A 24,427-nucleotide genomic window follows, 5' to 3' on the forward strand; every position below is an offset into this window, starting at 1 on the left:
TGATCATTTCCTTGTAGCACTCACCACCCACATCCCACTTTCACGTCCGAACCCTGCTTCCTCTGTGTCTGCCCCTCTTAAAAACTCTCTCCCAATTCACTTACGACTGCAATTTCAAGATACCAACTGTCTCGTTTTTGGCCCTCAGTTCACCATGACATTTATGTAGCTACCGATCTACTCAACCACACACTGACCTGGCCATTTCCTGAGTACGGCGCTCATCTTTGCTCCCCTGACTGCAAGGGATGCAGATGTGAACCAATGTGAGGTCAACTGATTGAGCTATTCATCGTCAGATGTGGCTGGACCATGTAAAGCACTATCAGGTTCTGCTCTCATCTGCGAAAACTGTTCATATTCCAGGATCATCCTGGAATGCAAAGATAAGCTCCAGTTTCATTTCAACATGGTTGTGTGAAAGGGAAATCATGTTTGACAAATTTGCTAGAGTTCTTTGAGGATATAACGAGCAGAGCTGATAAAGGGGAACCAGTAGATGTAGTGTATTTGGATTTCCAGAAGGTATTCGATAAGGTGCCACATAAAGGATTATTGCACAAGATGGGAGCTCACGGTATTGGGGGTAATGTATTAGCATGGATTGAGGATTGTTTAACTCACAGAAGACAGTCCTAGGGCCTCAATTATTTGCTATCTATATTAATGACTTGGAGGAGGGGTCAGAGTGTAATAGATCCAAATTTGCTGACGATACAAAAATAGGTGAGAGGGCATGTTGTGATAAGGACATAAGGAATGTGCAAGGGGATATAGATAGGTTGAGTGAGTGGGCAGAAACTTGGCAGATGGAATTTAATGTAGGAAAGTGTGAGGTCATGCACTTTGGTAAGAAGAATCAAAAGGTAGACTATTATTTAAATGGAGAGACTCCACAAAAGTGCAGCACAGAGGGATTTGGGTGTTCTTGTGAATGAAACATAAAAAGTTAGCATGCAGGTTCAGCAAGTAATTAAGAAGGCAAATGGAATTTTGGCCTTTATTGCGAGGGGGTTGGAGTTTAAAAATAGGGAAGTCTTGTTACAACTGAACAGGGTGTCGGTAAGGCCGCACCTGGAGCACTGTGTACAGTTTTGGTCCCCGTATTTAAGAAAGGATATACTGGCATTGGAGGCAGTTCAAAAGCGATTCACTAGGCTGATTCCTGGGATGAAGGGGTTGGCTTATCAGGAACAGCTAAACAGGGTAGGCCTTTATTCATTAGAGTTTAGAAGAATGAGGGGTGATCTTATTGAAACGTACAAGATTCTGAGGGGGCTTGACAGGGTAGATGTTGAGAAGATGTTTCCACTAGTGGGGGAATCTCGAACTGGGGGACGCTCATTTAAAACTGAGATGCGAAGCAATTTCTTGTCTCAGAGGATTGTGAATGTCTGGAATTCTGTACCCCAGAGAGTTGTGGAGGCTAGATCATTGAAAGTATTTATAGAGCAGGTAGATAGATTTTTGAAATATTGGGGAGTTGAGGGCTATGAGGAGCTGGCACGAAAGAAGAGTTGAGGTCTGGGGCAGATCAGCCATGATCTTATTGAATAGCGGGGCAGACTTGATGGGCCAAATGGTCTACTCCTCCTATTTCTTATGTTCTTATTAAATGGCTCTTATCAAAATTATAAATGACATCTATGTGATTGCGACAAAGATATCCCTCCTCATCCTTCGTGACCTGTCTGCAGCCTTCGACATGGTTTAAAGCCCCATCCTCCTGCAACACCTATCCACTGTTGTCCAGCTGGGTGGGACTGCAGGCGCTTGATTCCATTCCATCTATCTGATTATAGCCAGATTATCACTTGCAATGGTTTCTCTTCCTGCCCCCACACTGTTACCTCTGGTGTCCCCCAAGGATCTAACCTTGACTCCCTCCTATTTCTCATCAGCATGCTGCCCCGCTGCAACATCGTTCGAAAACAGCGTTAGTGTTCACCTGTTTGCTGACGTCACCAGCTCCAGCTTACCACCACTATCTCAACTCCTCGATTGTTGCTAAATTATCAGACTGCTTATCCGACATCCAGTACTGTGAGCAGAAATTTCTTCCAAATAAATATTAGGGATCAGAGATTGGTTACAGTACAAAATTCTCTTCGGTCCCTGCTGCAAACTCCATTCCCTAGTTACCGACTCCACCCCTCTGCCTGGCAACTGCCTGAAGCCGAACCAAACTGCCCGCAATCTCGGCATCATATTTGACCCAGAGATGCATGTCCGACCACACATTCATTCCATTGCTCGGATTGACTATTTTCACTTCCAAAACATTGCCCAACTCAGCCCCTCCGTCAGCTCATCTACTGCTGAAACTGTCACCCATGCCTTCGTTACCTCTAGACTTAACTATTCCAATGTGTGCCTGGCTTGTCTCCCACATTCTACCCTTTGTAAATTTGAGATTATCCAAAACTCTGCTGCCCTTGTCTCAACTCGCAGTAAGTCCCGCTCCCTTATCATACCTGTGCTCACGAACTTGCATTGGCTCCTGGTTAAGCAACACCTCAATTTTAAAATTCTCATCCTTATTTTGAAATCCCTCCATTGTCCTGTCCCTCCCTATCTCTGTAATCTCCTCCAGCCTCGCAACTCTCTGACACATCTGCGCCCATCTAATTCTGGTCTCTTCAGCATCCCCGATTTTAATTGCTCCACCACTGGTGACTCTACCTTCGGCTGCCATGGCTCTAACTCCCCCTCTATCTCTATTTCCTCCATTAATATGTTCAATTTTGTGCAGTTTTGGTCCCATTACCTTAGGAAGGATATTATTGCCATAAAGGGAGTGCAAATAAGGTTCACCAGACTTGTTTCCGGGATGGCTGGACCATTCAATGAAGAGAGATTGGGGAAACTGGGCCTGTATTCTCTAGAGTTTTGAAGAATGAGAAGTGATCTGATTGAAACCTACAAAATACTTAAAGGGATAGACAGGGTAGATGCAGCTGTTTCCTCTGGTTGGGGACTCTAGAACCAGGGGACACAATTTCAAAATAAGGGGGAAGCCACTTAGGCCAGAGATGAGGAGAAATGTCTTTACTCAGAGGTTTGTGATTCTTTGGAATTCTCTACCCCAGGCCTCAGTCATTGAGTATGTTTAAAGCAGAGATTGACAGATTTCGAAATACAATTGACATAAAGGGATATGAGGATAATGTGGGGAAAAGGCATTGAAGTGAATGATCAGCCACGATCGTATTGAATGGCAGGGCAGGCTCAATGGGCTGAATGGCCTACTCTTGCTCCTATGTTCAAACCTACCTCTTTGACACAGCTTTTGACCATCTGCTCTAGTATTGCCTCATCGGCCTTTGTCTCAAATTTTGCTTCATAACTTTTTTATTTGTTCAGGGGATGTGAGCATCACTGGCAAGGTCAGCATTTATTGTCCATTCCTAATTGTCCTTGAGAAGGTGGTAGTAAGCAGCCTTCTCGAACTGCTGCAGTCCACGTGGCATAGGTACATGCACAGTGCTGTTAGGAGGGGAGGTTTTTGGCCCAGTGACAGTGAAAGATCAGCAATATAGCTCCAAGTCAGGGTGGTATGTGACTTGGAGGGGAGCTTGCAGGTGGTGGTGTTCCTATGAATCTGCTGCCCTTGTCCTTCTCGTCGGTGGAGGTCGTGGGTTTGGAAGGTGCTGTCAAAGGAGGCTTAGAGTGTTGCTGCAGTGCATCTTGTATATGGTACACACAGCTGCCACTGTGCTTCAGTGGTGGAGGGAGTGAATGTTTAAGGTAGTAGGTGGGGTGCCGATCAAGCGGGCTCCTTTGTCTTGGATGATCAGATTTCTTGAATGATGTTGGAACTCCACTCATCCAGGCAAGTGGAGAGTATTCCATCACACTCCTGGCTTGTGTCTTGTAGATGGTGGACAAACTTTGGGGAGTCAGGATGTGAGATACTCGCCGCAGAATTCCCAGCCTCTGACCTGTTGTTATGAAGCACCGAGGAACAGATTTTTTTTACATTGAAGGCACTATATAAATACATGTTGTTAAAAGTTGCAGTTGATTAGTTGACTCCCATTCATAGAAGCAACTGCTCCCTAGCATATTATGGAGGGATGGAATTTGGGTTTGAGTCCAAAGCTCTTGAGGTAAGGAGGAGGAGCACGCAGCAGGCAAGGCAAAGTGCAGTCCTCATCCAGGAGGTAGATCAAGCCACACCACCCTCACCCACCTCTCAATGACTAGTTCAGAGTTCCACCAATGGAGTGAGAATACTAATTCAAATGTAATGAGTTCTTGTTCCAAGACACACATTATAGAGATTAGAGGATTTTAAGTAAATTTATTGCATGCCATTTTATCTCATCTGCCTTCATAATTCTCGGCAATATTTACTTTTATTGGTTTTATTTTTTTCCTCCAAGCTCAAGCTGTAATGTGTGAATTGCTTGATTATAGTGCAGTATTTTGATAACAGTGAGGCAAAAGCATGAAGGTATGGAAAGTGCCGTCTTTCAGATAGAATGTTAAACCGAGGCCCTGTCTGCCCTCTGAACTGTATGTAAAAAGTCCCATGATGCTATTTCGAAGAAGAGCAGGGGATAACATCCCTGACGCCTTGGCCAATATTTATCCCTCAATCAACATCACAAAAAATATTGTTTGGTCGTTGTCACATTGCTGTTTGTGGGAGCTTGCTGTGCACAAATTGGCTGATTGTGTTTCTGACATTACAACAGTGTCTATACTTCAAAAGTACTTAATTGGCTGTAAAGTGCTTTGAAATGTCCTGTGATTGTGAAAGACACTATATGAATGCAAGTCCTTTCTTTTAAACAATTAAAGTCAACAGGTTTTCTGAGTTGCAAAATAATTGTGTGTGTCAAAATGTCAACTTATTGAGAGGCCAGTCTGTGGCTTTCCATAATATTATGTTACTTGCTATATGAAAGGAAGAAGTTTGCTGGTCCAAATCAGCTATTCTTGCATTCCAAAGTTTCTTATCTGTTTTCTTGACTACTTTATTTCATTTCTGTTCATCAAGGTGAGGGATGTTCATGCTAGAAAACCGGTCACTTCTATTTTACCCATCACCCAAGCACACCCAGATCAGATATACAGCCCATTCCTGATAGCTTGAAGTCGTCTTTTTGCATTAAAAAATTTGAATTGCTCAAAGGTTTGAATTAAGCAATCAAAAACACATAAAGTGGAAAGTTTAGTGCTTAAGATAGATTTGTGAGATAATTTAAGTTGTGATTTGAATTCAGAGTAGATTGTAGCGTAAATTCGATATAAAACTTTTACTGACCACCAAATTACATGCCATAACCATTGTCACAGATGACAGAATATTGTCATAGTACATGGCACAGTATTGTTACCAAAATCAGAATATGAAGAATTGCATGGAACTTACAGCACTGAAATAGGCCATTCAACTCATCTGGTCTATGCCAGTGTTTATGCTCCACATGAACCTCCTCCCATTCTGCTTCATCTCATCCTATCGGCATATCCTTCTGTTCTTTTCTTCCTCATGTATATATCTAGCTTCCCCTTAAATGTATCTATGCTATTTGCCTCAGACATTCCACATTAGTAATAAGTTCCACATTCTAACCATTCTTTGGGTAAAGAAGTTTCCTCTGAATTCCTTATTGGATTTATTGGCGACTAACTTGTATTTAATGACCCGTAGTTTTGAACTTCCCTACAAGTGGAAACACCTTCTCAACGTCTACCCTATCGAACCCCATCATAATTTTAAACACCTCTATCAGAGCACCCCTCAGCCTTCTCTTTTCAAGAAAAAGAGTCCCAGCCTGTAGAGTCTTGCATGATAATTATGGCGAGGGGCTCGGTGCCTTAATGGGTTTCCCACTGTCCGATTGCTGGGACTTATGCTGGAATGCATCTTGGGTTGATGAATTACTTTAGGAGTGTGGTGATCCTGGTTATGAAGGCAAGAACAGCCTGCGTGGCAAGCATAATCTTATAACAAAACAATGAGGTGAATATCCAACTTATGCTTTTGTTTTTGGTGGTATTGGTTAAGGGAGGAGTGAAAGATCAGCTCCTTGCTCTTTTTGAAATACTGCCAAAGGGAAGATGTCTTGCCTGTTTGGCAGGCTTGAGTCTACAGCATAAAACTCCTACTAATTTGGTACAGGTTGCCACTAATTGACAGTGTCACTCCGGGAGGCTCCAAAGATGGCTGCCAGGAAATATCAGCCCAGTGCAGTAGATGATGCCGCATTTACTCTGCATCTTACCTACAATTGCTTAATGCTACAATGATGCTGAGGCAAAATTAATGTTGTTTGGTGCACAGCTATACTGGCCTAAATAAACACAAGTGGTTATAACTGTGTTACAGCATTTGTACTTTGCGATTCATGCTTGTCGTAACTTTAGCAATAATGATCAAAATGCAGACATATGGAAGTGATGAGCCTGTCGGTTGGACGAGAGCTATTTCTAATTGGTGCCCTGATAAACAGAAAAGAGACAAAGATTAATGTACAGGTTTAAATGAGAGATCGCATGGGTTTTGCACATCATTGGCCATTGCAAGTCTACTGTGATACCACCTCAAATGTAACTGACAGTGATCAATGACCAAGCTGCAGTTGTGTTTGGGTGCTTATGTTGGTGGTGATGCCATTTAATTAAGAAGACTTAATGGTTCAGAGACATTGCAGCAAAGCACATCAGAATTTTTTTTAAGATGAAAAGAGTTTTTAAATTTATAAGTTTAGTGACTTCCTTTATCTAAGGTTAAATTGATCATGTTGGTCAGTGGGAGTAAATCCATATTAAGTTTTTAAGGTTGCCAACATAGTAAGTACAGTTAGGCAAAAGTGAAAAAAAAATACCTGTGCTGGCAATTAAATACAAATTCATCAGATTTTTATATCTGCCTCTAATCAGTTAGGCAGATTGTTTTGTTTTGACCCAGTTTAAACTGCCACTTCATTGTTCCGTTCAGGTAGTGGAATGAGAATAAATGCAAGAGGCCAGAAGTGCCTCTTCTCATCTTCAAATGGCCGAGCAGCAGGATGTAGAGCTACTGAGACCGTGTTGGACTGTGAAAATCACTTGTGTAGTTGTGTAATTATACATCTGTACTGTGATGCAAATTTGGGCCCACTTTCCATCCTATGTTATTGGCCCTTTGATTGCAAGAAGAAGAGACAGATATTCATATATGACATATGATTATTATAAGTTCTTAGTTTGTCTGTCTATCATAAAAGTACAGGCGATAAGTAATTTATCAACCAGTAGTGTTTAAGATGCTAGTTAGCATCCTTCCATGTATGAAACATGATGGACATGCAGCAAACAATCCATCTTCTCTTTCCCCTGGTGCACCTTTGCTGATGGCTGTGAAGGCCAATCCTGGAGAGGCAGGTTTTTCCACAAGTGCCACACGTGAAACTGCCAAGTAACACTGTAAGTTGTTGTTTTTGACATCGCCGCCTGTTGCCAAGCTGCTGTGGCCACTGGTTGTTGTGGTAGTGCACATACTGGGCTTAAATTTTACAGCTTCAAGATGTGCGCGGCGCATGCATGAGATGTGTGCCACAGAGCCACTGCGATATTTCACGCGGCGGCTCATTAACATGGAGGGGGGGGCGAAACGTCTGCTCCTGATGACATGGGGGGGATGGACGCTCCGTTCCCGGCAACGTCGTCCGGTGCCACAACGCAGGCATTGGCGCCATTTTAAAACTGCTTCAGGCTCTTCAGTTTCATTTCCATGTTTTAAAGGTACAGGTTTTTTTTCTCCCAATCCCCATCAACGAATGAACAGTTAATTATTTTTCCTCTCCCCTCAAAAATAGTAAATTCCCAATTTCGACCTTTCCCCACCGACCTTTCTGTACTTTCACCTTTAACTCCTTCCCACCATCCCCTCAACCAATAGCGTCCATTTTTGCTGTCCTCCAATTCCCCCCCCCTCCCCCCCCGCCCTGAAAATGTCACTCCTCCCCTCTCCCCACCATTGTTACGAACGATGATCCGGAGACGCGGGACTTCCGGCCACCAACCGGAATATCGGCGTGGGACAACTGTTGTGGAAAGGTAAGTCTATTCTACCTTTATTAACGTTTATTTAAATGTGCTAATGTGTTTTTCATTGGGCGGCAGAGGGCCGCCCTGAGGCCTCACTGCCACTGGTAAAATAGGGCAGGGCCTTCCTGGCATCGAGGCCCATGTTGGGCCGCCTGCCATGATCCCTGATGTCGGGGGGCTGGTAAAATTCAGCCCAATATGTCACAATTTCCTGCTTTCGCCAGCTCGTGACTGCCAGGTGCGATAGTCGTCATTTTGGGCCTTCATGTCTTGCTTGCATGAATCCTTGAAGCCAAGCTTTGGGTGCCCCACTGATCATTTGGCCCCGGCTACCTCGCCATACAGAAGGTCCTTGGGTATGTGACTGTTCAAGGTACTAGAGTCCTTATAAGAGTCTTTCCCATCCTAGCTAAGCCTCTGTGCTGGAATTACATATAATAGCTACTGATCTCATACATTCACGGACCTTTACATAGTGGTATTGATGCTCAAATGTACTTTGCGTAGAGTAAACATGTTCTTTCCATTATGATTTCCTGCAGCATGACTTTGTATTCTAAACAATGCTACCAGAGGAAGATGCCACATGGAAACCTATATATGAGGGATATGGAGCAATAAACTGCTCTATGATCGCATCAAAAGTGTTATCCCTTTAAGAACCCAGTTCTTCTTTTGGGCCTCCTTATCTCGAGAGACAATGGATACGCGCCTGGAGGTGGTCAGTGGTTTGTGAAGCAGCGCCTGGAGTGGCTATAAAGGCCAATTCTGGAGTGACAGGCTCTTCCACAGGTGCTGCAGAGAAATTTGTTTGTTGGGGCTGTTGCACAGTTGGCTCTCCCCTTGCGCCTCTGTCTTTTTTCCTGCCAACTACTAAGTCTCTTCGACTCGCCACAATTTAGCCCTGTCTTTATGGCTGCCCGCCAGCTCTGGCGAATGCTGGCAACTGACTCCCACGACTTGTGATCAATGTCACACGATTTCATGTCACGTTTGCAGACGTCTTTATAACGGAGACATGGACGGCCGGCGGGTCTGATACCAGTGGCGAGCTCGCTGTACAATGTGTCTTTGGGGATCCTGCCATCTTCCATGCGGCTCACATGGCCAAGCCATCTCAAGCGCCGCTGACTCAGTAGTGTGTATAAGCTGGGGGTGTTGGCCGCTTCAAGGACTTCTGTGTTGGAGATATAGTCCTGCCACCTGATGCCAAGTATTCTCCGAAGGCAGCGAAGATGGAATGAATTGAGACGTCGCTCTTGGCTGGCATACGTTGTCCAGGCCTCACTGCCGTAGAGCAAGGTACTGAGGACACAGGCCTGATACACTCGGACTTTTGTGTTCCGTGTCAGTGCGCCATTTTCCCACACTCTCTTGGCCAGTCTGGACATAGCAGTGGAAGCCTTACCCATGCGCTTGTTGATTTCTGCATCTAGAGACAGGTTACTGGTGATAGTTGAGCCTAGGTAGGTGAACTCTTGAACCACTTCCAGAGCGTGGTCGCCAATATTGATGGATGGAGCATTTCTGACATCCTGCCCCATGATGTTCGTTTTCTTGAGGCTGATGGTTAGGCCAAATTCATTGCAGGCAGACGCAAACCTGTCGATGAGACTCTGCAGGCATTCTTCAGTGTGAGATGTTAAAGCAGCATCGTCAGCAAAGAGGAGTTCTCTGATGAGGACTTTCCGTACTTTGGACTTCGCTCTTAGACGGGCAAGGTTGAACAACCTGCCCCCTGATCTTGTGTGGAGGAAAATTCCTTCTTCAGAGGATTTGAACGCATGTGAAAGCAGCAGGGAGAAGAAAATCCCAAAAAGTGTGGGTGCGAGAACACAGCTCTGTTTCACACCACTCAGGATAGGAAAGGGCTCTGATGAGGAGCCACCATGTTGAATTGTGCCTTTCATATTGTCATGGAATGAGGTGATGATACTTAGTAGCTTTGGTGGACATCCAATCTTTTCTAGTAGTCTGAAGAGACCACGTCTGCTGACGAGGTCAAAGGCTTTGGTGAGATCAATGAAAGCAATGTAGAGGGGCATCTGTTGTTCACGGCATTTCTCCTGTATCTGACGAAGGGAGAACAGCATGTCAATAGTCGATCTCTCTGCACGAAAGCCACACTGTGCCTCAGGGTGGACGCGCTCGGCCAGCTTCTGGAGCCTGTTCAGAGCGACTCGAGCAAAGACTTTCCCCACTATGCTGAGCAGGGAGATTCCACGGTAGTTGTTGCAGTCACCGCGGTCACCTTTGTTTTTATAGAGGGTGATGATGTTGGCATCGCGCATGTCCTGGGGTACTGCTCCCTCGTCCCAGCACAGGCATAGCAGTTCATGTAGTGCTGAGAGTATAGCAGGCTTGGCACTCTTGATTATTTCAGGGGTAAGAACCCAGTATGCTAATGAAATAAGTACCAGGACATAGTCATGTGACTCGAAGCCTTAGTCACTCTGCAACTGTAACACCCTTGACAAAGGCTTTGTAAACAGTTTGCTCTGTTTTGTATATACTAGTTCAGCTGTTAATAAACCTTTAGAGATTTTCAAGGAACTGGAATCCACATATCTCATTGTGTCACTTGAGATAACATAAAGATCACATGACATGAACAATCCGGTATTGAGCTACTCCAGGCTGATCTGACAAAGGTGATATTGGCAGAGGCCTGAGAATGGGTTCCTGTCTTTGCTCCTGTCCGGGAATGATGTCCATATTGAAAGATTTAAAACAGGAGAAAATACAAAAAGATCAACTTAAAAACTTTTACTTCTTATACACACTTTTACAGTTTAAATGAGAAGCTGACATGCCCGAATCATTTTGACTGTTAATTTAACTGACTAAGCATGATTTTTCACTCATGAGCTGACAGAATGAAGTCCTCATGTAAGCATTAGGCGATGCCTGTCGGTGCACTTTTCAGCTATTGCTTTATGTGTCTTGAAAATGTCTCCTCATTGTGCTAAATGAACAGCTATGGTGTCTTGAGGGATCTCTATGATGTTCTCTGGTTCATTTTTCATTGTCATATATCCCTGCTCAAGTTATGAATCAAATTAGGCATGCTGCTACCAGTTATGTGCACAATTACTGATCGTAATTATTAGTAAACCCAGTTGCCTGAACAGAAACGGAGAACTGCTCAAACTGAATTTAACTCGCTTAGCTAAGGGAATGTCGTTCAATGATGTATAGAGGATACTGAAGGGCAAATTGTAGAATGTGATTTATAGTACTTCAGTGTGCTATGTAGGCTATCCTCGCTGGTGTTTTACATAGTGTATCCATCAATAAATGCAGCGTTTTGTTGACGCACAAATTATGTTGATTGTCATTTTGTTTAATGCCACGGCGTTCGTGACTGCCTACTGTAAGTAGCACTGAGCCAGCAGACATGCTGACGTGTGCAACCTGGGAGAGTGTTTCATTCTCCTTGGCAACTCCTTCCATTTCTGGATTTCAAACTTAAAAGTTAATCCAAGATATAAACAGAAAATGCCAGAAACGCTCAGCAAGTCGGGCAGCATTTGTGGGGAGGGAAACCCAGTTATTGCTTCCATATGGACACCTTTCATTAAGAATGAACAGCTTTTGAGCAAGTACAGAGGCGGAGAAAGGGTGAGGGAAAGAACAAAAGGGAAGGTATGTGGAAAACCAGAATGATTAAATGACATAAATAATGGTGCGAGGCAAAAGATGGCAATAATGGGGCAAGTATAGAAACAAAAGGTAGGTGTAAATGGTTATAGCAGAATAGCAGTGGAGAAGGGAAGCATGGAAAATGTGGAAAAGTAGAGAGGGTTGCTGTGGATCGGGAATATGGTGGAAGAAAGGTGGATAGACGCCAGAGTTGCAAACTATGCCACCAGCCGTGGCCTAATAGGGGACCCCCAACCTAAGCACCAGCCCACGCCTCCTGGTTTTTAGATGAGACATTAAACAGATCCTGTGGCGCTAGAAGAGCTGGAGAGTTTTCTGGGGCCTATGGCAGTGTAGGAAACTCCAGAAGGTCCACCATTTCGTCATATTTATGCTGGTCTTGCCTACCAGTTTTTTTTGTTTCCAGTCCAACTGGGCCAAATCCCTTTTTAACTCGGTGAAATGATCCCTCCTCCAGTTAAGTATTTTGAGTCATGGCCTGAGAGTACAGTCTTTAATCACTTAACTTGTTTTAGAATTTATTTTGAATTTATTATTCTTCTGGGCTAATTAAATAAGTTGTAATGATATGTGAATTGACTGTCCTGCTGTGATGCCAATTTCTAAAAATATCATTATAAGCCTGACACTGATAGGCCTGTTCCACTGGAATGCAAACTAATTTATATATCAGGCTGATGTAACCAATCCAACCCAGTTATCATTTAATTCTGTTGAACTGCCACTGATTCAGCACTTTCAAGACATGCATATCTCACTTCAGGCTTGTGCTGGCTCTAAATTATATTAAATGTCACCCTGATAACCAACAACACATTTTGAAACTTTAATCCTCAGTATTGAAGACAATTGAATTGACTGCCCAGATACTTCTGTAAAACTGGAGGAAAGCTGATGGGATAGTCAGCTTCTTTAGCTGTAAAGTGCTTTGAGACATCCTGAAGTCATGAAAAGCACTATCTAAATGCAAGTCTTTCTTTACCATTGGGTGGTACTGGAAATCTCCCAAACAGCTGTGGATGCTCAGTCAATTGAAATTTTCAAGACTGGGATCAATAGATTGTTGTTGGGTCAGGCTATCAAGGAATATGGAACAAAGGGAGGTAAATGGAGGTGGGTAGAAATCAGCCCCCATCCAGTTGAAGGGTGGAACCAGCTTCAGGAGCTGAATGGCCTGCTCTGATTCTGATGTAAAAATGTTAAAAATTCTCAGGCAGGTGGAAATGGGGGATTAAAGCTCTGGAGTAAATTCTCATTCTTTTGCGCTGTTGGTGCAAATCAGGAATTTCGATGCACACCATCCCCCCCCCCCCCCTCCCCCTCAATTAATTTTACATTGGAAGTGCAAAAGATGAAAATTCATTGCCTGCATGTATGGGTACAGTTTTCAGACCTTGGCTTTCGCTAATAAACTGATGCTTTGAGCAGGGCCCACGATAGGACCATGCAACCTGAGCCAGTCAGGGGATCCAGTGAAAGGACACCTTCACAATACTTCATGATCATTTAGTCAGTTATATTTTGCCAGTTGCCATGGTGAGCTATGAACTCGAGTGCCCAGGGCATTAACCTGGGCTTCTGGATTACTAGAGACATTATCGTCTTCCCTGTGATTCAATGTAGAAGCTGTAAAACCACACAATAATTGAAGTAGTTTGCCTTAATTCACTTTAAAGCTTTTTTTTTTTCCCCCACCGTCAGCTCTGGCTTTTTTGATTTTTGATTTGCACAACTGTGGCCCAATGCACCAGCCTTAAGCTATTCCTTATCCTGCTGCTGTTTTCGGATTTGGGAAGGCGAGGATCTGTGAGCTAATGTTTACACTCCCTTATCCCAGCCACAGTTATGCTAACACAGTTTCTCAGTGGTCAATAAGTCTGCTGCAAGGATGTTTTTTTTAAAAAGCCTGATTTAAAGACAACAGACTCCGTCTTCTAGAGTCTAAATTAAGACATCTCCAATATAAAACAGTGATTGTGCTGAGCTGCAGATACATACACTGTTGTGAATAAATCTTTTTATGTACCTGTTTTAATAGCTCCTTATAGTATCATTCTATTTCTATTGTCATTCTAATATTAAAAGAAATGATTACCACCCTAGGAAGCAATTGTGTTGAACTAAAAGGCCCTATAGAGCTGATTGTTCCTTTCCTCTTTGATTTATACATGAACTTTTATAGCTTATGTTGTACTTTTCCAATAAAAAACTTCCATTTGTTCTATTACAGCCATTACTTCTTCAGCATCATGTTGACGTTTGTGTCAGTCATAATAGCCCTACTCCCTCATTTTAGGAAAAGACTCCCACCAACTACACTGTGCACAAGTGGTTCCAAGGTTGTAATTTCAACTACTTCAATTTCCTGGTTTATTGCACAGTCTGAGCTCCTCGATGAGCTTTTGGCCTTGTACAGCTCCTGAATATTTAATAACCTTTCTGTTGCCCTCAGTCATGCCTTTGTGTGTGTGTGTGTGGCTGTGCAATATTTCAAAATGTATCCATCAGTGGATCCAAACCAACATCTTTTATTGGTTCATCAGTTATATTGGGCTCTTGCATCGATTTGAATGGTGCAATTATCCTCGTTATGATGTTCTAACTTGTGCTGAGTTTGACAATAGTAGCGGTCTATGGTTGTATGCAGGAGTATACAGGATTTGGTCCACTTTACTTGGTAAGCTCACAGAAATTCACTGGTGAAACTTGACCAATCTGAAAACCTGGAATGCTTTATCCCTTGTACAGTGTTGCGAGTGGGGGTATCACCCCATTTCCAGAATACTACTGGCAGCTTTCACTTTTACACTAAAGCAGATGTCAAGTCTGGGATATGTGGCAGATGACATAACTTATGGGGGTTTAGTTATATTGCAATCCTTCACTACCCCATCTCACTAGCTGGTTTATGTGCTATTGTCAGCTTTGTGTATTAGACATGGAACTGCCATAATGCTATACCACTGGGACTTCAACACTTTTTGTGATGGTCTCATTCAAAACAGAACAGGGAATCGGGGGTTTACTTGGGCAAGGAGTCCTACTTCAGGATTGAGGCTCGAAACGATCTGTAAAGTGAAGGGTACCTGCACATGTACATGTGTGTGTGTTTGCTTTTGTTTATTTAGCCAGGGGTATATTCCCGTGGAATCTCCCTACTCAGCATAGTGGGGAAAGTCTTAGCTCGAGTCGCTCTAAACAGGCTCCAGAAGCTGGCCGAGCGCATCTACCCTGAGGCACAATGTGGCTTTCGTGCAGAGAGATCGACCGTTGACATGCTGTTCTCCCTTCGTCAGATACAGGAGAAATGCCATGAACAACAGATGCCCCTCTACATTGCTTTCATTGATCTCACCAAAGCCTTTGACCTCGTCAGCAGACGTGGTCTCTTCAGACTACTAGAAAAGATTGGATGCCCACCAAAGCTACTAAGTATCATCACCTTATTCCATGACAATATGAAAGGCACAACTCAACATGGTGGCTCCTCATCAGAGCCCTTTCCTATCCTGAGTGGCGTGAAACAGGGCTGTGTTCTCGCACCCACACTTTTTGGGATTTTCTTCTCCCTGCTGCTTTCACATGCGTTCAAGTCCTCTGAAGAAGGAATTTTCCTCCACACAAGATCAGGGGGCAGGTTGTTCAACCTTGCCCGTCTAAGAACGAAGTCCAAAGTATGGAAAGTCCTCATCAGGGAACTCCTCTTTGCTGACGATGCTGCTTTAACATCTCACACTGAAGAATGCCTGCAGAGTCTTATCGACAGGTTTGCGGCTGCCTGCAATGAATTTGGCCTAACCATCAGCCTCAAGAAAATGAACATCATGGGGCAGGACGTCAGAAATGCTCCATCCATCAATATTGGCGACCACGCTCTGGAAGTGGTTCAAGAGTTCACCTACCTAGGCTGAACTATCACCAGTAACCTGTCTCTAGATTCAGAAATCAACAAGCACATGGGAAAGACTTCCACTGCTATGTCCAGACTGGCCAAGAGAGTGTGGGAAAATGGCGCACTGACGCGGAACACAAAAGTCCGAGTGTATCAGGCCTGTGTCCTCAGTACCTTGCTCTATGGCAGTGAGGCCTGGACAACGTATGTCAGCCAAGAGCGACGTCTCAATTCATTCCATCTTCGCTGCCTCTGGAGAATACTTGGCATCAGGTGGCAGGACCGTATCTCCCAACACAGAAGTCCTCGAGGCGGCCAACATCCCCAGCTTATACACACTACTGAGTCAGCGGCGCTTGCGATGGCTTGGCCATGTGAGCCGCATGGAAGATGGCAGGATCCCCAAAGACACATTGTACAGCGAGCTCGCCACTGGTATCAGACCCACCGGCCGTCCATGTCTCCGTTTTAAAGACGTCTGCAAACGCGACATGAAATCCTGTGACATTGATCACAAGTCGTGGGAGTCAGTTGCCAGCGTTCGCCAGAGCTGGCGGGCAGCCATAAAGACGGGTCTAAAGTGTGGCGAGTCAAAGAGACTTAGTAGTTGGCAGGAAAAAAGACAGAGGCGCAAGGGGAGAGCCAACTGTGTAACAGCCCCGACAAACAAATTTCTCTGTAGCACCTGTGGAAGAGCCTGTCACTCTAGAATTGGCCTTTATAGCCACTCCAGGTGCTGCTTCACAAACCACTGACAACCTCCAGGTGCTTATCCATTGTCTCTCGAGATAAGGAGGCCAAAGAAGAATATTGCAGCCTGATACTAGGCAACTGCTGTAACCCTGAATTGCACGATCAAAGTAGTACTGAGGGAGTGCTGCATTGTCAAAGGTGCCGTCTTTCAGATGAGACAGAATTGTATCTGCCCCGTTGGGTGGGCATTGAAGATCCCATGGCTCTATTTGAAGAAGAGGAGGTGCGTTTTCTCTGTGTCTTTGCCAACATTTATCCCTCAATCAACACCTAAAACAGATGATCTGGTCATTTATCGCATTGCCTGTTTGTTGGACCTTGCTGTGCACAAATTGGCTGCCACGTTTGCCTACATTTTAACAGTAACTACAGTTCAAAAGTCCTTCATTTTCTGTAAAGCAGTTTGGGACATTCCCAAGACATGTAATGTAAAATAAAAGGAAGTTCTTTATAACTGTGATGAGGGAAGAAAAAGTAGGTAAACTATAGAATTAGACAGCAAAGCCATTTTCTCATTGTGCCAATAATTTGAAAGAGCTATCCAATTAGACCCACTCCCCTGCTTTTTCCCCATAGCCCTGTAGATCTTTCCTTTTCAAGTTTATATCTTTTTGAAAGTTACTATTTAATCTGCTTCCATCACTGCATTAAGCAGCACATTCCAGGTCATAACTTGCTATGTAAAACAAATTCACTTCATCTCCCCTCTGATTCGTTTTCCAATTATTTGAAATCTGTGCCCAGTGTTTACTGACCCTCCTGCCAGTGAAACAGTTTCTCCTTATTTACTCCATCAAAATTCTTCATAACAAAAGTCCCTTATCCCTGGTATAATTCTGATAGATCTCCTCTGCACCCTGTCCAAGGCCTTGACATTCTTCCTATGGTGTTGTGTCCAGAATTGGACACATTACTCCAGCTGAGGCCTAACCAGTGATTTACAATCATTTAGCATAACTTCATTGCTCAGTGGAAGTGAGCATAGTTTAGTTTACAAAGGAACTGATGTATTTTGTTGGTCAGCGCAGGACATATATTCAATCTGGGAGTGGAAGATGCACACAACTTGTGGGTTACTGATGAACAAATATGACCTGTGCTCCTGGTTATCAATGTTCAAACTGAGCACAACACAGATCCAGTTTAAATAGCATGATGTTAGGTTCTTCATCAGTCTAGATGATCATGGTCCTAATCTAGATGCCCAATGCAGTAACTGTTGACAACTGAAGGAAATAGTTGATCTCACAGTGTTGAAACGACCAGGAATTGGATTAAAAGAAAGGAGCCAGGTGATTCGCAATGCAATTGAGAAGGAATTATTTAATCTCGAAGAGCTGAATTACTAGATTTTCTATTGAGTTAACAGGCAATGCAGGACATTCCAGGTGAAGGATCCCTTGGGCTGTTGAAGAAATTTGATATTGTAACCCTACCATGACAAGCTAACAGAAATTTTAAAGATTGAAGCAGGGTATTTACTGGTAAGCTTGATGTCGACAGACAGGGCTGAATTAAATATTGAAGACTGCATTGCCCACTCAGCCAGGTTTCTGCAGTGCCCAATGTTTATAGATATTGACTGAAGGTGGCACTGAACTTGGTTGTTCTGTCAGTGACGACCCGAATTCAGGAATGTCCACTTGCATGCTGCCCTGAAATTTCCTCATAATAGTCAGTGCAGTGACAATCTAAGTGCCGTATTCCAGCTTCTTCCCCGAGGAAGTTTACACGTGACTGATTTATGCCATTTTTACTCCAAAGCATCGCTCTGTGTAACTTTCCTCCTCATGTGCACACTTCCAAATTACGTGCACTGAAAACCCACTTGGCTCTTAGCATTAGCCCTGTCCCTCACCCCAATACCTACGACCAGTGAAGGTGAGTTTCCGACATTTACACCAGTTCTGAACAGGCTTAAATTTAAAATCATACAATGATCACAGCACAGAAGAAGGATGTTCAGTCCATCGAGCCCATGCTGGTCCTCTCAAAGAGCAATTTAGCTAGTTCCACTCCCCCACCTTTTCCCCATAGTCCTACATTTTATTTTTCCTTCAGGTGCTTATCCAGTTCCGTTTCGAAAGTCATAATTGAATTTGCTCCACCATGCTCTCATTCCAGATCCTAACCACTCGCTGCGTAAAAATGTTTTTCCTCGTGTCACCTCTGGTTCTTTTGCAAATCACCATCAAACAGTGTGCGCTGGTTTGCAACTCTTCTGCCAATGGGAAGAATTTTTCTCTATCTACTCCGTCCAGACCCATCATGATTTTGAACACTTCTATCAAATCTCCTCTCCAGCTTCTCTAAGGATAACAATCCCAGCTTCTCAGTCAAAGTCATTAATATATATCAGTACATAGGTACTAATACTGATCCCGAGGAAACCCCACTGGGTACCTTCTTCCAGTCCAAAAACAATTGTTCACCATTGTTCTCTGTTTTCTATCACTCAGCCAAATTCATATCCATGCCGCCACTGTCCCTTTTATTCCACGGGCTCCATCTTTGCCGACGAGCCTTTTATGTGGTACGGTTCAAGAAAATTCTCCTGAATACACTTAAACTCTTCCTGCTCTCTGCCCTTGGCCAGAACTTTACCCCCCCCCCCCACCCCCCCACAAGAGTGGGCTGGTAGTGAAGGGGGAGGAGGCGAGGGTGCAGTTCCCAATGCCTTCCCTCCCCTGCTGCAATTTTACCAGGGATGGCAGTGGCAAGAAATGGCACGCCCACCCCAGGCCAATCAAGGCCCTTAGGTGGCTAATTAACTGCCATTTAAGGGCCTCCTCCCGCCACTGCTGGCATTTCACCAGCGGCAGGTGGTTGCCTCAGGTGCCACAGAAGGCTGCCAGGTAAACCCCAGTGACCTCCTTGAGGGCTGGTGTGGGCCCTCCTGATTGGGCACCCTGTGTCCCACAAAGGGCACCCCCGAAGCCCCAAACACCCACACTGAAATAAAGTCACCACCCCCAACCCCCACCCCTACCATCCCCCCATTTCCCGCCGGGGCACAGCCGATTGTTCCTGGCAAGGTCCAAAACGTAACTTTCACCTGGGTCCGGTGTCCACGATCCTGCTGTTGGCTGGGTGCAGTCTTAGCAGTGGCCACTACTCCTGGTGGTACAGCTGGGACTGAGAGCTGCTGGGAATCCTCTCTCTGACCGCTCCATTCCGGCCTCACTCTCTCTGCCCGCTCCACTCTGGCCTCACCCTCTCCGTCTGCCCGCACCACTCCAGCCTCACCCTCTCTCTGCCTGTTGCACTCCGGCCTCATCCTCTCTTCTCTGCCCGCTCCACTCTGGCCTCACTCTCTCTCTCTGCCCGCTCCACTCTGGCCTCACTCTCTCTCTCTGCCCGCTCCACTCTGGCCTCACTCTCTGTCTCTGCCCTTCCACTCTGGCCTCACTCTCTCTCTCTGCACGCTCCAATCTGGCCTCACTCTCTCTCTCTGCACGTTCCACTCCAGCCTCACCCTCTCTCTGCCCGCTCCACTCCGGCCTCACTCTCTCTCACTGACCGCTCCACTCTGGCCTCACTCTCTCTCTCTGCCTGCTCCACTCCAGCCTCACTCCCTCTCTCTGCCTGCTGCACTCCAGCCCCACTCCCTCTCTCTGCCCACTCCACTCCGGCCTCACTCTCTCTTTCTCCCGCTCCATTCCGGCCTCACTCTCTCTCTCTCTCTCTGCCCGCTCCACTCCGGCCTCTCTCTCTCTCACTGACCGCTCCACTCCGGCCTCACTCTCTCTCTCTGCCCGCTCCACTCCGGCCTCACTCTCTCTCTCTGCCCGCTCCACTCTGGCCTCACTCTCTCTCTCTGCCCGCTCCACTCTGGCCTCACTCTCTCTCTCTCTGCCCGCTCCACTCCGGCCTCACACCCTCTCTCTGCCCGCTCCACTCCGGCCTCACTCTCTCTTTCTCCCGCTCCATTCCGGCCTCACTCTCTCTCTCTGCCCGCTCTACTCTGGCCTCACTCTCTCTGTCTGCCCGCTCCACTCCGGCCTTACTCTCTCTCTGCCCGCTCCACGCTGGCCTCACTCTCTCTCTGCCTGCTCCACTCAGGCTTCACCCTTTCTCTCTGCCCGCTCCACTCCGGCCTCACTCTCTCTCTGCCCGCTCCACTCCGGCCTCACTCTCTCTCTCTGCCCGCTCCACTCTGGCCTCACTCTTTCTCTCTGCCCGCACCACTCTGGCCTCACTCTCTCTCTGCCTGCTCCACTCTGGCCTCACTCTTTCTCTCTGCCCGCTCCACTCTGGCCTCCCTCTCTCTCTCTGCCCGCTGCACTCCGGCCTCACTCTTTCTCTCTGCCCGCTCCACTCTGGCCTCACTCTTTCTCTCTGCCCGCTCCACTCTGGCCTCACTCTCTCTCTCTCTGCACGTTCCACTCCAGCCTCACCCTCTCTCTGCCCGCTCCACTCCGGCCTCACTCTCTCTTACTGACCGCTCCACTCTGGCCTCACTCTTTCTCTCTGCCCACTCCACTCCGGCCTCACTCTCTCTTTCTCCCGCTCCATTCTGGCCTCACTCTCTCTTTCTCCCGCTCCATTCCGGCCTCTCTCTCTCTCTCTCTCTCTCTCTCTCTCTCTGCCCGCTCCGCTCTGGCCTCTCTCTCTCTCACTGACCGCTCCACTCTGGCCTCGCTCTCTCTCTCTGCCCGCTCCACTCCGGCCTCACTCTCTCTCTCTGCCCGCTCCACTCTGGCCTCACTCCCTCTCTCTGCCCGCTCCACTCCGGCCTCACTCACTCTCTCTGCCTGCTCCACTCCGGCCTCTCTCTCTCTGCCTGCTCCTCTCCGGCCTCACTCACTCTCTCTGCCCGCTCCACTCTGGCCTCTCTCTCACTGACCGCTCCACTCTGGCCTCACTCTCTCTCTCTGCCCGCTCCACTCCGGCCTCACTCTCTCTCTCTGCCCGCTCCACTCCGGCCTCTCTCTCTCTGCCTGCTCTACTCCGGCCTCACTCCCTCTCTCTGCCCGCTCCACTTCGGCCTCACTCTCTTTCTCCCGCTCCATTCCGGCCTCATTCTCTCTCTCTCTCTGCCCGCTCCACTCCGGCCTCATCCTCTCTCTGCCTGCTCCATTCCGGCCTCACTCTCTCTCTGCCCGCTCCACTCCGGCCTCCCTCTCTCTCTCTCTGCCCGCTCCACACCAGCCTCACTCCCTCTCTCTGCCTGCTCCACTCCAGCCTCATCCTCTCTCTGCCTGCTCCATTCCGGCCTCACTCTCTCTTTCTCCCGCTCTATTCCGGCCTCTCTCTCTCTCTCTCTCTGCCCGTTCCGCTCTGGCCTCTCTCTCTCTCACTGACCGCTCCACTCTGGCCTCACTCTCTCTCTCTGCCCGCTCCACTCCGGCCTCACTCTCTCTCTCTGCCTGCTCCACTCCGGCCTCTCTCTCTCTGCCTGCTCCACTCCGGCCTCACTCCCTCTCTCTGCCCGCTCCACACTGGCCTCTCTCTCTCTCACTGACCGCTCCACTCTGGCCTCACTCTCTCTCTCTGCCCGCTCCACTCTGGCCTCACTCTCTCTCTCTCTGCCCGCTCCACTCCGGCCTCACTCTCTCTCTCTCTGCCCGCTCCACTCCGGCCTCACTCTCTCTGCCTGCTCTACTCTGGCCTCACTCCCTCTCTCTGCCCGCTCCACTCCGGCCTCACTCTCTTTCTCCCGCTCCATTCCGGCCTCACTCTCTCTCTGCCCGCTCCACTCCGGCCTCACCCTCTCTCTGCCCGCTCCGCTCAGGCCTCACTCCCTCTGTCTGCCCATTCCACTCCGGCCTCACCCTCTCTCTGCCCGCTCCACTCTGGCCTCACTCTCTCTGTCTCTCTGCCCGCTCCACTCCGGCCTCACTCTCTCTCTGCCCGCTCCACTCTGGCCTCACTCTCTCTCTGCCCGCTCCACTCTGGCCTCACTCTCTCTCTGCCTGCTCCACTCCGGCCTCACTCTCTCTCTCTGCCCGCTCCACTCCGGCCTCACTCCCTCTCTCTGCCTGCTCCACTCCGGCCTCACTCCCTCTCTCTGCCTGCTCCACTCCGGCCTCACTCCCTCTCTCTGCCCGCTCCACTCTGGCCTCACTCTCTCTCTCTGCCCGCTCCACTCCGGCCTCACTCTCTCTCTCTGCCCGCTCCACTCCGGCCTCTCTCTCTCTGCCTGCTCTACTCCGGCCTCGCTCCCTCTCTCTGCCCGCTCCACTCCGGCCTCACTCTCTTTCTCCCGCCCCATTCCGGCCTCACTCTCTCTCTCTCTGCCCGCTCCACTCCGGCCTCATCCTCTCTCTGCCTGCTCCATTCCGGCCTCACCCTCTCTCTGCCCGCTCCGCTCAGGCCTCACTCTCTCTGTCTGCCCGTTCCACTCCGGCCTCACCCTCTCTCTGCCTGCTCCACTCTGGCCTCACTCTGTCTGTCTCTCTGCCCGCTCCACTCTGGCCTCACTCTCTCTCTGCCCGCTCCACTCTGGCCTCACTCTCTCTCTGCCTGCTCCACTCCGGCCTCACACTCTCTCTCTGCCCGCTCGACTCCGGCCTCACACTCTCTCTCTGTCCGCTCCACTCCGGCCTCACTCTCTCTCTGCCCGCTCCACTCCGGCCTCCCTCTCTCTCTCTCTGCCCGCTCCACTCCGGCCTCCCTCTCTCTCTCTCTGCCCACTCCACTCCGGCCTCCCTCTCTCTCTCTCTGCTCACTCCACACCGGCCTCACTCCCTCTCTCTGCCCGCTCCACACCGGCCTCACTCCCTCTCTCTGCCCGCTCCACTCCAGCCTCACTCTTTCTCTCTGCCCGCTCCACTCCGGCCTCACTCTTTCTCTCTGCCCGCTCCACTCCGGCCTAACTCTCTCTCTCTGCCCGCTCCACTCCGGCCTCACTCTCTCTCTCTGCCCGCTCCACTCCGGCCTCACTCTCTCTCTCTGCCCGCTCCACTCCGGCCTCACTCTCTCTCTCTGCCCGCTCCACTCTGGCCTCACACTCTCTCTCTGCCCGCTCCACTCTGGCCTCACTCTCTCTCTCTGCCCGCTCCACTCCGGCCTCACTCTCTCTCTCTGCCCGCTCCACTCTGGCCTCACTCACTCTCTTTGCCCGCTCCACTCCGGCCTCACTCTCTCTCTCTCTGCCCGCTCCATTCCGGCCTCACTCCCTCCCGTTCTCTGCCTGCTCCACTCCGGCCTCACTCCCTCTCTCTGCCTGCTCCACTCCGGCCTCACTTTCTTTCTCTTGCCGCTCCACTCCGGCCTCACTCCCTCCCTCTCTCTGCCCGCTCCACTCCGACCTCACTCACTCCCCCTCTCTGCCCGCTCCACTCCGGCCTCACTGACTCTCCCTGCCCGCTCCACTCCGGACACTCACTCCCTCTCTCTGCCCGCTCCACTCCGGCCTCACTGACTCTCCCTCTCTGCCCGCTCCACTCCGGCCACACTCTCTCTCTCTCTGACCGCTCCACTCCGGCCTCACTCTCTCTCTCAGCCCGCTCCACTCCGGCCTCACTCTCCCTCTCTCTGCCCGCTCCACTGCGGCCTCACTCTCTCTCTCTGCCCACTCCACTCCGGCCTCACTCACTCTCTGCCCGCTCCACTCCGGCCTCACCCTCTCTCTGCCCACTCCACTCCGGCCTCACCCTCTCTCTGCCCGCTCCACTCCGGCCTCACCCTCTCTCTGCCCGCTCCACTCCGGCCTCACTCTCTCTCTCTGACCGCTCCACTCCGGCCTCACTCTCCCTCTGCCGGCTCCTCTTCGGCCTCACTCTCTCTCTGCCCGCTCCACTCCGGCCTCATTCTCTCTCTGGCCGCTCCACACTGGCCTCACTCTCTCTGCCCGCTCCACTCCCACTCCTCGCTCTCTCTGATGTCTTTACTCATTGCCTAGTTCACACCTCTCTTTTTAGGTGCAGAAAGATCCAAAACCACTAATTCTTATTTTTTTAATGATCTTATTGGTTCTGCTGACTGAGATTTGCACTGTATTTTCTATGTCATTTGATGGCTTTTATGGCATTGAAATCTGCTGAATTTAAAAAGAAAATCTTTTGTAATTCTCTTTTGTTAAACGTACTGCTTAAAAAGCAAAAATGATAATTTGATGCCTTCAAACTTTAA

The 24,427-nt window shown here is 48.0% G+C and overlaps 1 protein-coding gene across 3 annotated transcripts in view; it reads left to right on the forward strand.

The window, feature by feature from the left end:
- LOC137347086 (ephrin type-A receptor 7) overlaps positions 1 to 24,427 on the forward strand; it is a 610,086-nt gene that overhangs the window by 351,994 nt on the left and 233,665 nt on the right. For 2 of the 3 annotated variants that reach the window (XM_068011157.1, XM_068011155.1), the window contains exon 4: positions 3,540 to 3,551. The exons of the other annotated variant lie outside the window; for it this stretch is intronic. In XM_068011157.1, the coding sequence (XP_067867258.1) occupies positions 3,540 to 3,551 (12 nt within the window). The remainder of the gene's footprint in view (positions 1 to 3,539; positions 3,552 to 24,427) is intronic. 3 annotated transcript variants of the gene reach the window in all.

This window comes from Heterodontus francisci, chromosome 31 (assembly GCF_036365525.1).
Source record: "Heterodontus francisci isolate sHetFra1 chromosome 31, sHetFra1.hap1, whole genome shotgun sequence".
Classification (NCBI taxonomy): domain Eukaryota; kingdom Metazoa; phylum Chordata; class Chondrichthyes; order Heterodontiformes; family Heterodontidae; genus Heterodontus; species Heterodontus francisci.